We start from the raw sequence: 14,148 nt of genomic DNA, 5'->3' as shown, positions 1-14,148 counted from the left end.
AGTTCTAGGTAAAGGAAGTTCCCTACACTAAGCAAAGCACAGATTCTTTGGGTACTCATGTGATAGTTCTACTCCATCAACCCTCATTTACCACTTCTTCTTGTGCAATTCTCAGTTTCCTTTCTTCAATCTCATTCTGAAGTACTTGTAGTTGCAATTGCTTCTTTTCTCCTTGTTCCTGGCATTCTTGGAGCTTCCTCTTCTGTTCACTGATGTCATCTTTCAGGCTGTCTTTCTCACTCAGCAATGCTGTCTGGTGCTGTGAAGTCAATTCCAGATTCTGTGTGTGAAGAGGAAGTTTACAACTAATTATGTATACAACTGTCAAAAGCAGAATACCTTCACTATGAAGTCACCTATTAAATTTTGACTAAATAAAATGATTTTTCAAAAGACAAACTGTGGTATAACGGAGAGAGCAGTGGACTTGGAGCTGGGAGATGTAGGTTCAAATTTCACCTCCAATACTAGTTATTAGTTGTGCGACTTTAAGCAAATTACTAAACTGCTGAGCCTCAGTTTCCCCATATGTAAAACTGGAAGTAATATTTGTACTACATTCTTTCACAAGATTGTAGGGAAAGTTATCTTTAAATAAAAAAGTGCTGTAGAAATATTACAACTATAAAGCTTAGCAACCTTCAATCACTGCATTAAATATTATCAAGGCATACATTTTAATTCATTTGTGCAATTATTAAATGTCTGCTATATCTGTAGACCTGTGTAGGCACTATGTTAGATACAAAACTGCCAAATAATGTCCCTGCCTTAAGGAGCTTACAGTCTAGTAGGGGACAATCAACTTAGCTTTCTAGTCTTGTCTCATGCTACTCCCCATCATATATTCTATGTCTTCCCCAGAGACTTAGGTTTGTGAGTCCTGGCTCTGCCACAAATTAAATTAGGCAAATTACTTCCCTTCTTTGTCCTCAGTTTCCTCAGCTGTAAAATGATGAGAATAATTCCTTACTCTGCCTACCTTCCAGGCTAATAGTATGTTGTGGAACTCATATAAAAAATGTGTATAAAAAGTACTTTGTAAAAATATAAAATGTGAATGTTAAATTATTATTGTCTATTTCCTATACATTATATGAGGGGTGAGTAGTGGCAAAATGTAAATGATTAACTTACTTAACTCAATGGCTTAGATTAGATAGAATTAAAAAAAGGAGCCAAGGCTGATCATCTCAGGTCTATGTTTCAATTATCTGTCTGATTTCAAAGATTAATATCCTATACAACCACTCCCAGATTATACTTTAACAATTACCTCTTCTGTCAACTTCAACTCATCTTGAACACCAGTGAGTTCATCTTTGAGGGTGTCTAATTCTTCTCTCTTTTCTGGAACAAAGAATTTTTCACTTTGTGAAACAGGAAATGCTTGTTGAGGCTTTCAGGATAGCTGATTGTTACTATTCCAATAAAATACCCAGTCCTTAGATACAATCAATCAATCAAACATTTATTAAGTACCTACTATGTGCCAAGTATTGGGCTAAGTGGTGGAGGCACTGTGCTAAAATAAGAGACCCATTTTGGGGCATGGGGGTTTGTTTTGTTTGGCTATGCATGTTTGATATAAGCATTTTGTTTTTCTCTCTTCCTTTTGGGAAGGGGTTTTAGGAAAAGAAGGCCAAGGAAAAGATCAGCAAAATGGAAAAACAAGTAAATTAAAAAAAGGAGGTCACTGAAGCATTAAAAATGCATAGAACAACAAAGAAGGAAGGTCAAAGAAGCAGACAAGCAGGACAGCTTTGAAAATAACGTATCTGTTGTTAAACTTGGAAGGAGAAACAAATTAAACATGGTAGAGATTTGTAGCTGTACATGAAATCCTCTTTTCTGGTTCTGCTTTAAGTATGGAAGTACTCATTTTATATGGTACTCCTTAAGTTCAGAATAAAAAACCAAACCAAACCAAACCAGAATTTGTCCTTGTCATGATTGAAACTCAGATCCCTTAAACACTAGCGTGTAGAATAGCTTGTCCTTCACTTCCATCCTTGTCCAAATGTCCAGACCATTGATTTATCCCAGTGAGTTTTAACTATTCTAACTGTGGTCCCATGGAATCTGGTTTATTTAGTAGTCCATCAGTTGTTGTCAGTTATTTGAGCTATATAGCTATTTTATTATTTTTAAAAATTAGTTCACAGCTCCACCAACAGGGAGTACATTAGTATACTTATTTTCACATATCCCCTCCAGTATCAAATGCCTTTTTAGTGACAGAATACCACCCCTGACCAGAGTCAGTATATAAAAAAGGACATTTTCTAATATTGGTCTCATTGACCACATAATGTTACTATAAAGGTAGCTGAGTAAAACCAACTTCGAGCTAAAGAGTATTAATAATTAACATTTGTAGATGGTGTAATAAGTGTATAGTTTTCTTAATAAATAATAACATTTACATAGCATTTTCAGGTCTAAAAAGTGTGTTCTTTATACCAACCCTCTGAGATAGGTAGTTCCAGTATTATAAAGGTAAGATAACATCTTATAGATGAGGAACCTGAGACCCAGAGAAATGAAATTGCTCACCCTAGTCATCTGTTTAATATTAAGTACCTGAAGTCTTAAGTGTGGTCTCTACCCTTTTCGGCTACTCAAGCACTATTACTATAGAATGTGAAAGGGAACCTCTTAGACTATAGGCTATTTTGTATTTGTATCTATCTCATCATTAAGTGTGGCCAAAAAAATTTATAAACTAGTGGCCAACCTTCGGGAGATGGATGAAACTTTCCAGGTTTTTTTAAAAATTTGCATATTTTAACACCAGAAAATTCCACTCTTCGTCACTTATATAATTTTTTGAAGACAATTTCAGATCAATACAACAAGCAGTTAAGTATCCATTATGTGCAAGGCTCTGTGCTAGATACAAAGTCAAAATAAAAAATACTTCCTACCTTCAAGGAGCTTATATTCTACTGGGTATGTATGACATACAAACTTTAGTGCATACTGGATAATTTGAGGAGGAAGGAAAGAACACTAAAACTGAGGCAGTCAAGAAGGATTTGTACCATAAGATAAGCCTTGAGGGAAGCCAAAGATTCTAAGAAGCTAAGCTAAGAAGGGGCTGTATTATAGATATAGGAGAAAGACTGTGCAAAAGTATGAAGGTAGGAGGTGGAAAGCTGAGTTCAATAGGCCAGTATGGTTGAAATGTAGAGATAACAAAGTGGAATTAGGTGAAGGAAGTCTGTAAAGGTAAATGGCAGCCAGAATGTGAAAGTGTTAAATGTCAAAATAAATAGTACATATTTCATTTTAGAGGCCACTGGGAGCCAGTTAAAGGTTTCTGAGCATGGGATTGACTGGTGGTTTAGAAAGAATGTTTCAGAAGTTGCATGGAGCATCGATCAGAGATGAGACTAGAAGCTAGGTGTCCAAAAAGGAGGCTGTTACAATAATCTAGGTGAGAAGTGATGAGGCTGGTGCCTATATAAGTGAAGAAAAGGAGACAGATGTGAAAGATGTTATGGTAATAAAAACAATAAGACTTGATAATTGATTGCATGGAAGATGAAGGAAAGGAAAGAGCTGAAGATAAAAATTGTGAACTAGGGAAAAATAGTAGTTTAATCAACGGGAAGTTTAGAGGAGATACAGGTTTACAGGGAAAATGATGAATTTAATTTTAGACACGGTAAGTTTGACAAGCCTATGGGGACATCCATTTGCAGATATCCAACAGGAAGCTGGTGTCATCTGCAGAGAGATACTAATTGAACCAGGGGAGGTGATGAGATTACTAAGAGAGAGGGTGAAGTGAGGCAAAAGAGTAGAGGACATAGTCTTGGATGCCACTCAGATTTAGGGGTAGGACATAGCTAAGGACCTGGTAAACAAGTCTTAGAATGAACAGTCAGACAAACAGAAGAACCCATGGAGAGAAGTGTAACAAAAATCCATGGAGACATGCATACACAGGTGGAGGGGATGGTTAACAGTATCAAATACTACAGAGAGATCAAGAAGGGTGAGGACTGAGATTAAGTCATAGGATTTAATAATTAAGAGGTCATATTTTGCCTACCTTGTAGATGCTGTTGCATGTTAGCAATATCTTTGTGCAAGGAGAGCTTGTCTCTGTTTAGCTGGTCTACTTCCTGCTGTAGTTTCCTGACATCCAGCTCCACCTTTTCTAAGTTAGACACTGCTATTCTGCTGCTATCTTCTGTAGCTGCTAACACTCTACCAAGAACAGAGAAAAACTCAAAAATAGACACAATACAACATCAAACAGGCAAAAAAAGCATTTTCTATATAATATATATTGTGCAATTATAAAGGCTGAGGAGGATTGTCCATCCTTACAGCAGCATCTGTAGAGTGGGAAGAGCATCATATTAACAACAGGTCAGTCTAGGTCTAGCTCTGCCACAAATTCGCTGTGTGATCTCAAGCAAGTCCCTTCACGTCTGTGGGGCTTAGTTGCTTTACCTATGAAATGAGGAAGGTTGGATTAGATGACATCATAAGTCTTCTTTTCTTCTTTGCCCTGATATTCTACATTCTAACATTCTGCACTTTATAGTCTCCTTCCTGAGTTAACATTCTAGGTGTGCTATTCTCAGGCGTAGCTCTAATAGCCTCTGAATATTTATTTTCAAGAGTGATTCTACTGTACACTTTCTTTCGGTTGGAGAGTGACAACCACAACAACAACAGAAGCTCACATTTATATGGGCTCCAAAGTGTTTTTACTTTTTAATATATTATCTTGTTTAATTCCACGGAGGTAACAAGCTTATCAGGAAGGTAGCATAAGTAATGTTATCCCTTTTAACACATGAGGAAACTAAAAATTCAGACTGAGGCAGTGACTTACTCCAGTAGTTAAGGGAACAGAGTCAAGAACTGAACAAAGATCTTCTGACTCTAAGTCCAATGGATGTGATGGAGAGAGTGCTGGACCTGGAGTCAGAATGAGCTCACTTCACATTTACTAGCTGTGTGACCTTGGGCAAATTACTCAACTTCTGTCAACCTGAGTTGACAGATTTTCAATTTCTACATCTGTAAAATGGGGACACAGCAATAGTACCGACCTTCGCCGAGTTGTGAGGATAAGATGAAATAAGATTTGTAAGGGCTTTGTAAACCTTAAAGCGCTATATGTGGAGGCTGTCGATCTACCGTTAATAATACTGCTATGGTGGCTGTTGTTGTTATGACTATTATCATTGCTATTTACCAGACAGGAAAGTTCACTAAAGCAAACCTCAGGAACTAAATGAAAGCCTTATGAAGCCACACAGACACAAAACCTCCTAGAGGGTGTATATACAGCAGTACAAGGAGAGAAGTACTGGAAAGATGACCGCAATTGGGTGTGTTACCTAGCTCTCCAGAAATGTTTTTCATAATTTCCTCATTCCTTCTCTTACCTTTTGGCTTGTTCTAACTTTTTCTCCAAACTTTCACAGTTCTCTTCAAGATCTTCCTTTTCCTCATTCAAAGCTTCCACATTGGCCTGCAGGGTGGATATTTCTGATGTCAGCTGGCTGATTTCTTGTTTCTCCTTTTCCAGAAGCTGTCGCTGCCACTCAACTTCTTCTCTCTGGCGTTGGGCTGTGCGCTGCAGTTTCTCCAATTCTAGTTTCTCCTAGGGGAGAGGATACGGAACATTAGATGCCTCAAAGGAACCAAAGGGCTGCAAGTTTTCAGAGGCCCGGATCAACCAGATTTTTTTTTACCTCTAGCAATTCAATTTGTGTCTTCTCTAGCTCAGTCACTTTTTGGTTACGTTGTACTTTTAGGACCTGCAGCTCATTGTTTTCACGTTGCAACTTGTCCAGAAAATTTTTCATCTCTAATATTCAGAAACAGAGCAAAGAACAATATAGATTAGAGAATGTCAGACCACATGGACCACGGGCTACAGAATTAGAGAATGTTCAGCTAGAAGGGATCTTAGTACTAGAATAGATCTTGAAATGTGGAATATTAGGATGCAGATATTTAGGACACTGATCACAAAATGTTAGAATTGAATTTCTGCAGATAAGCCCAATGAGACAAAGCACCAAGACTGAAGGTTGCACAACAAATAAATGGAGAGCCAACAATTACACCTACTTTTTCAGATTCCCCGTCCAGTGTTTTTCACTACACTGTCCATGATCACAGCTATTTAAATGTACCTGTTTTATGCCTAGATATTTGTCCTAGAAGTTCTTGAAGGATTTCCTCTTCTTTTCTAACTTCCTGTTTAGTGAGTGAGAGCTGTGTTTTCTTTTCACTTATCTGGACGTTCAATTCTCCTTTCTGAAAACTCAGTTCTTCCAGGATAGACTTTATTTCCTGCACAAATATTGCAGCAATGGTAGGTGGGGAGAGAAGAAAAAGAAGATTGTTTACAATGAGAAGTTCTTTTAAGGTAAGGTCTACTCACAAATGCACACTAAAATTTTATCATTTTTTCACACTGGAAACTCCCTGAGGACAAAAATTATTCCTTCTTCCTTGATATTTTTATGATTTTCTATGGACAAGATCATATCTTATAGGTCCTTGTGGGTACCAAGATGAACAAGGAAATGGATACATGACCTTAATATTAAAAGACCATACTATTAAAAAAAACAGAAACTCACAGCTGTGGGTAGGAGGTATATTCTTAACCGAACAAGAAAAAGAAGAAATTATAAAAAATAAAATAGATAAGTATGACTACTTGAAAATGAAAAGCTTCTGCATAGACAAAGTTCATGCACCTAGAATAAGAAGGGAAGGGGCCAAAAGGGGAAAAAAATCTTTATATCAAATTTTTCTGTTAAAGCTTTTAGTATCCAAAATATATAATCACATCTATCTATCTACCTATACCTTTCCCAATAGATAAATGGTCAAAGGATATAAATAGTTCTCAAAAGAAGAACTGCAAAGTATTCACAGCCACATGAAAAAATGCTCAAAATCACTTGTAAGAGAAATAAAAATCAAAATAACCCTGAGGTCTCACCTCACCATCCTGAAAATTGGAAAAAATGACAAAAATGTCATAGTCAATGTTGGAGGGGTTGAAGAAGGATAGGCATGGATTTTTAAAATCCAAGAATAGAGTTTGGCAAATTCAACCTCTATTAGCAAAGCCATCTCTCAGGTACAGAGAACTGAGGTAGTCATTTTGAGCCTTAACATACTCCATTGCTGATACAAGATTAATATGTTAGTGTTGTTACAATTCTAATACACTGTGGGTGGAGCTGTGAAATGTTACAACCATTTTGAAAAGCAATTTGGAATTATGCAAATAAAATGATTTGTTCATGCTCTTTGAACCAGAGACTTCATTATAAACCTTGGGGTTTATACCCCGAAGAAGGCGCTGACAGTAAGAAAGTCACTATATACTCCAAAATATTTATAGCATTACTTTTTGGGACAACTAAGAATTGGAAACAAAGTAGAGGCCCATCAATTGGGGAATAGCTAAACAAACTGTGGTACATGAATGTAATGGAATACTAATGTGTTATACAGGTGTGAAACACCATACAGAGAAGCACGGAAAGACCTATATAAACTAATGCAGAGAAAGCAGAACTAAGAAAATAATATACACAGTAGCTACAACAATGTAAAGAGAAAGAACAATTACACACCAAAAAGTAAATATAACGAAATTATAAAGATCAAGTAGGGCTCAAAGACATAGGAGAAGACACCCCAACCTACCCCGTTCAGGGAGGGGGAAGTACACAGGGCTTACACGTTGCACATGTTTTTGGACATTTTCAATAGAAACATTGGACATTATCAGTTGTGCGGATTTTTTTCCCTCCCTAAAAACATCATTTGTTATACGGGATGGTCTCTAGGAACAGGAAGGAAAGTAATACTTGGGAGAACTATGATAATATAAGAAACAGAAAATATCAATAAAACTTATTTTAAAGAAGTATTTGTGCAAAAGAACAAACGTGGCTCTAAAGAAGAGATATGAGAAGACATCCCCACCCTACTCCTTTTGTGGTAGTGAGAAGTCCACAGGTATGGTACATCACATATATTTTTACATTTTTTGGTTACATTTATTGGTTTAACTCGTTTTTAAAAACCTTCTTCCTCTTTTTTTCTTTAAAAAATCTGTTATATGTGATACCTGTTGGGCAGAGAGGGGAAGAGGATACTGGAAGAAATTCTGATGATGTAAAAAAAAGACACCAATAAATTGTACTTTAAAAAGAAAAAAAAAGAATGAATGAGGCATAGTTCCTACTTTCATGGCGTTTATTGTCTAGTATGTATGTGGGGAGGGAAGGAGTGGGGAGGGGAATGGATAACAAATATTCAAGTTAATAAAGAAATGGAATATTGTAAATACAAAAGAAAGCTCCAAACAAAGGACTTTTGTGATATATGAGGAGGAAGAGCTCAGTTCCCATATGGAGATTGGGGGTGGAGGATTGAAGATGGCGATAAAGGCAGGCTTTGTAGTAAATATTGCATCAATTTGTTATTATGAAAATCAAGAAAAGGCAGAGGTGTGTAACTGATAAGAATGATGGGTAATTTATTCATCATGTCTGTGGCTTGAACAAGCTGAAAGGGATTCCAGAAAACACAATGTTAGAAATAGAATGTTACAACTGGAGAACTTAGACTGTTTGCATACAAAAAGTCAGAACATGGCACAAAATATTAAAGATGGATTTTACAGATGAGGAAATAGAGACCCAGAGAACAAAGGTGATAAAATATTCTGGCAGAACACACGTCAGATGAGTTAAAACACTAGGAGTCTATAGTATGCAATTTTAAGAGACAAATGAAAATACCTAAAGTAAATTCAGTTCATGGTACTGTGATTTGTAGAAGAAAACTGTAAAAAGATGTGTCTAAAGACCTACCCTAAGTTGATTCCGTTTCTCTGTCACTTCTGTTTCCCCTAAGTTGAGGGCTTCTTGGAGGTCAGCTTTTGCCTGGGTCACACTTACTTGCAGCAAATGGAGCTCTTCCTTCTTATGAGTTAAATGCATGTTCAAGACTAACAGCTCCTGCTGCTGGGCTGCTATCTACAAGGAAGGAAAAGAGCAAAGGCACCTAAAATCCAAGAATAGAAGTTGGTAAATTCAACCTCTATTGGCAGAGCCATCAGTCAGGCACAGAGAACTGAGGTAGTCACTCTGACCCTTAATGCATCCCATTGTTGCTGCAAGAACCAGTACCTTACAGCTGGGCAGTGACTTAGGTAGCTTGGTTAGACTGAACAAACCATAGCTTAGAAACATACAAGTAACACATTAAATCCTCCTCACCAAGGAAAGTGGTAGCAGTTAGTCTGGCAGAGTAGAAAGAATATTGGATTGGGAGTCAGGATACCTGGATTCTAAGGCTCAGTGACACACTGATGATTCTTGCAGCCTCAGGTAAGATAACACATCACCTTTGGGCTGTTTATTCATTATAAAATAAGGAAATATAATTAAATGATCCTTACCACCTTTCCATTTGGAACAATCTCTAGCCTAAGGTCCCTTCCAACTCTAACATTTTTGACTACACTGAGTAGGCCTTCCCCCGCTTATATAGATCACTTTGGTCACCCTTTATGTTTGTTTTAACCTAATTTTATTAAAATGTAGGCTGACCTAATGATCGACCTGTGCTCCCTTTAGAGATGGCCCGTCCAAAAGATAAGCATCCTGAAGTCTGTCATACGTTAAAAAGGAAAAATAAATACATCCATCTTAATGGTGTTCAGCTGCTAACTTTTGTCATGTAACACCAATGCTGCTATACTGGCTAAGTGCAGATACATTTCACTATGTAGTAGAGAGTTCTAATAGCTGATGTTTTCATAGTGCTATTCACAAAATCCTTTCCTAAGAGACGTATGAGGTAAGCAGCACAAGGATATATATATATATTTTTTTACCATTTTATGATGAAGAAAATTGTGACTCAGAAAGCTGGAATGACTTGGGGAAAATAAGGCTTGACTGGGTGGTCTGCTTTCAAGTCCTCTGCTTATCGGCTTCAGAATGATGAAGATGCTATTTCCAAAGTATAGTTTAAAATCAGTGCATACCTGATTCTTCACCTTTTCTAGCTCAGCTTTTTTAGTGCGAAGATATTCAGGCCCACTGATGACCTGAAGATGATCTTCGTTACTATCTTCAACAATTTCTGTGCCCGTCTGCAGCTTCTGAAGTCTATAAAATTCAATAACCATTTGAGTTGGTCCCTCAGAAAGCTTGCCCAATATCCTGAAATCACTGTTAGTAATTCACCATCCTAACTCTCTAGCTTAATCTTCCACTTTGCCCCAGGTCTTATAAGCTATGGGTAAAATAGATCACTTCCCCATCTTCCACGCGGGTATGGAAGATACTTAATGTTTGTAATGCTGATTTACTCACCCTTCAATCAATTTTTCTATTTTATGACTTAAGGAGTAGAAGTCAGGGTCTCTTGTAACCATGACTTTGTTGATTTCTTTCAAGATCTCTTGCTGATCGGGCATGTTCTGCCTGAAGTCCCTTCTATCAACCTGAAGGGATCTAGAATACATTAATATCTATTAATTTAGAGGCAGGACTTCATTGTTTTTATATCCCTTCAGGGCCTAGGAAATGATAAATACTTAAAATGTATTCAAGTGCTAACAAATATTTGTTCAATCGAATTTTATTTTTTTTTGAAAGTATACCATAGCATTATTTGGTCATCCAACAGTATGATATTGCCTAGAACCAAACTGTTTTCACTTACTTCACCCCACAAATATTTGCTTTACTGATTCAAAAGTACCTTAGCTGCTGATCTGTTCTCACTAGCTTGACAGCTGTCTCCTGGGCTCTGCGCTCTAACTCTTGTGCATCCAGCTCTGCCCGTGACAAGTGCTTCTTGACCTCACTGTACCTCTGAATAGTATCTTTGGTCTAGAAAAGAAACTGTCATTAAAATAACCCAGTTAAGTGGCACAGAAATGATTACCCAACTGCCTCTGAGTGGAGTTTTGCTGGACTATGGATGCTACATTAATAACCAGGGGCACTTATAGAGCAGCAACAGCAAGGAAAGCAAGAGATTGTGAGTCTTGCTCTGTCATTTGCGAGCTGTGTGACTACGGGCAAGTCACTTCACCTGTAAAAGGGTGAAAATAATAATTCAAGCATACCACCTACTTTATAATAAAATTCTCCTCCTGCAATGCTTTCCTATGGTTAGGGGATCAGCCAGAGTATTTACAGGCAAGACTGATGGAATGCACATCTCATGTCCTATCCTACTACCAAGCTGCAGAAGCTTTAAGTATGGGTTCAGGCTGGCTCATCGACAGAGGGTCACCCAGTAGGTGAAGAATTGTCTTAGAATCATCTGTGAAAGCTGACACTAAGACGTGGAGCAGTTCCGAATCACATCATAGCAGGAGGTACCTTTATTTTTACTTATGATTTTAGTGGTTCTCCCAGTGAGGAAAACTCACATTACAAATGATGATTGGCACTTGATTTGCAATTTACAATGTCAGAGCAGAGGTTCTCAAACTTTTTGGTCTCAGGACTCTTTCACACACTTAAAAATTATCAAGGACCTTCCAAAGAGCTTTTGTTACATGGATTGTATATCTATCAATATTTACCATGTTAGAAAATAAAAATGTCTTAACATTATTGTGAAAATAGTTTTGACTTCAAGGACCCCTTGAAAGGCTTTTGAGGACCCCCTGGGGTCCCTGGACCACATTTTGAGAACCACAGTTAGAGAGTAGCCTGGGGCACTGAGAGGCGGAGTAACGTCTGGGTACAGAGCCAATTGTTTCAATGGCAGGACTTGAACCTAGGTGTTCCTGAATCTCAGGGTCAGCTCTCTATCCATGCTGACAGGTGGTCTTCAGGAAGTGTCTATGACAAATAATGGGTCTTTCAAAGTAAATCAAGGTAACTTTTCTCATGGGATTCTGAACAAAGTGTGCTATAAACTGTAAAGTGCAATATAAATATGAGCTATTGTTAAACAAGATAAATAACAAGATCCTTTCTTCCTTGCTTAATACAGGGTGTGTGTGTGTGAGCGTGTGTGTGTGTTGGCCCTCTTTTTGTCCAGTTGTTTTTCAGTCTGTCTGACTCCTTGTTACTCCATTTGGGGTTTTCTTGGCAAAGATACTGGAGTGGTTTGCCGTTTCCTTCCCCAGCTCATTTTACAGAAGAGGAAACTGAGGCAAATAGGTTTAAGTGACTTGCCCAGGCTCAAACAGCTGGAAGTATCTGAGGCCAGATTTGAACTCAGGAAGACGAATCTTCCTGACTCCAGGCCTAGCACTCTATCTACTTTGCCACCTAGCTGCCCCTTGACCCTCTTTTAGTGGCTGGCAATCTCCATGATGGACAGCTGGGGCAGTATTATGTTCATCTTTATATTCCTTTCAGTTCCTGGCACAAGCATATAGTAAGTACTTTATAATTTATGTTTCTAAAACAGTTTTTATGGTTAGAAAATGCTTTCTTTTTTTTTTTGGAGGGGGAAAGGCAGGGTAATTGGGGTTAAGTGACTTACCCAAGGTCACACAACTAGTAAGTAGAAAATGCTTTCTTATACGTTATCTTTTTTGAACCTTACAACAATCAATCTCGAGAGGAGATTGGTACTAGTGTCCCTATTCCCACTTTACAGAAGAAAAAATGGAGGCTCAGGAATGTGAATGATTTGCCCACGTTAGTAAGTAGTGAAGTTAAGCCTTATACTCATAGAATTAGAGCTGAACAAGACCTTAGGTCACTTCATCCAACCTCCTCATTTGTCAGAGGCCTCGAGGACTTAAACGCCTTAATTAAGATCATACAGACAGTAACTAGTGGCAGAGCTGAGATTTAAAGCAGCCTCTGAGATTCCAGATCTAGCATGCTTCCCACATCACCACACTGCCTCCCTCCAAAATGTGCTGCTTTAAGGAAAATTTAATTGCTACTCAGCAAAAGACAGGAGAACCTGGGCTCAAATGCCACACTCAACACACCCAGTGTCACCACGGGCAAGCCATTGAAGCTCCAGGAGTCTCAGTTCCTTTATCTGTTAAATGAAAGGGATGGACTAGATGACCTCTAAGGTCCATTCTAGTTTTTGATGCATAATTTTATAAAATTATTTAAAGGACATTTATTTTAAAAGACATTTAATAAATATTTCTTATAGTAATAAAAGTTGCCAGCATTTCTGCAGGACTTTACTGCTTATATACCCTTTATCTCACTTGATCCTTGCAATGATTCTGAGAGGTGGATATCATGGCTATTATTCTCCCTGATCTTCATAGGATGAGGAAACTGAGGTCTAGAGATGTTAAGTGATTTGTTCAAAGCCACAGCTAATTAGTGTCAGAGTAGGATTCTTTTGACTTTAAATCCAGTGGTTTTCCACTATACCACAGCTGTCTCCTATGTATAAACAGATGAAAAAGCAGTTTCATCATTGGGTTCTTGCCTGGTATAGACTGCCAATGTATGAAAGATGTTTACAGCCAGTGAAGTGAGAATCTTTAATGATGTTAACTACAATAACCTTCCTTTGTAACTTTTAAATTTCAGGCTATTAGCAGCAATATCACAACTGAGCTCAACAGCCTGAAAGCACATACAAGAGAAGCTAAGCCTTTCACTGAAGAGGGCTCAAGTAAAACAGGTTTTATCAATTGAAGTCAACCTCTTATGTTTGTCACACATGGTACCCCACCTCCCACCTCTACGCATTCCATGTCTGGAATGTTTGTTCTCATCACCTTTAACTCTTAGCTTCACTGACTTCCTTCAAAATTCAACTCAAGTACCTTTCACCTAAGATTACCTTCCATTTATACTGTATATATCTTGTATGCACATATTTATTATTTCCATATTCATATTCAGTTATTTTTCATATCATCTATCTCTTAAGCTTCTTGGGAGTAGAGATTAGGTTTCTGCCTTTTTTTTATCTACCTATTTTCTGTCTATCTATCTTTTTATCTATTTAGCACAATGCTAAGCAAAGACTAAGTGCTTTCTTTATATTTAATAAATGCTGATTGATGCAGTGACTCTGAGTTACATTAAAACTTAGAGGGGCAGCTAGGTGGCCGGTGAGTGGAGTGCTGGCCCTGGAGTGAGGATGACCTGAGTTCAAATCTGGCCTTAG

At 37.8% G+C, this 14,148-nt stretch overlaps 1 protein-coding gene across 1 annotated transcript in view; it reads right to left on the bottom strand.

Annotated features, from left to right (window-relative positions):
* The window catches only part of CNTRL (centriolin), a 90,223-nt gene that overhangs the window by 8,872 nt on the left and 67,203 nt on the right, over positions 1–14,148 (bottom strand). The window contains exons 28-37 of the mRNA XM_036750283.1: positions 10,786–10,916; positions 10,395–10,535; positions 10,064–10,187; positions 8,883–9,047; positions 6,171–6,330; positions 5,724–5,839; positions 5,415–5,632; positions 4,061–4,218; positions 1,277–1,350; positions 92–280 (exon numbers count right to left, since the gene is read on the bottom strand). Coding sequence (XP_036606178.1) covers positions 92–280; positions 1,277–1,350; positions 4,061–4,218; positions 5,415–5,632; positions 5,724–5,839; positions 6,171–6,330; positions 8,883–9,047; positions 10,064–10,187; positions 10,395–10,535; positions 10,786–10,916 — 1,476 coding nt within the window. The remainder of the gene's footprint in view (positions 1–91; positions 281–1,276; positions 1,351–4,060; positions 4,219–5,414; positions 5,633–5,723; positions 5,840–6,170; positions 6,331–8,882; positions 9,048–10,063; positions 10,188–10,394; positions 10,536–10,785; positions 10,917–14,148) is intronic.

The sequence above is a fragment of the Trichosurus vulpecula genome, chromosome 3, assembly GCF_011100635.1.
Source record: "Trichosurus vulpecula isolate mTriVul1 chromosome 3, mTriVul1.pri, whole genome shotgun sequence".
NCBI classification, from domain to species: domain Eukaryota; kingdom Metazoa; phylum Chordata; class Mammalia; order Diprotodontia; family Phalangeridae; genus Trichosurus; species Trichosurus vulpecula.
The sequence above is the reverse complement of the archived record's forward strand: the minus strand, read 5'-3'. Positions and strand labels throughout refer to the sequence as shown.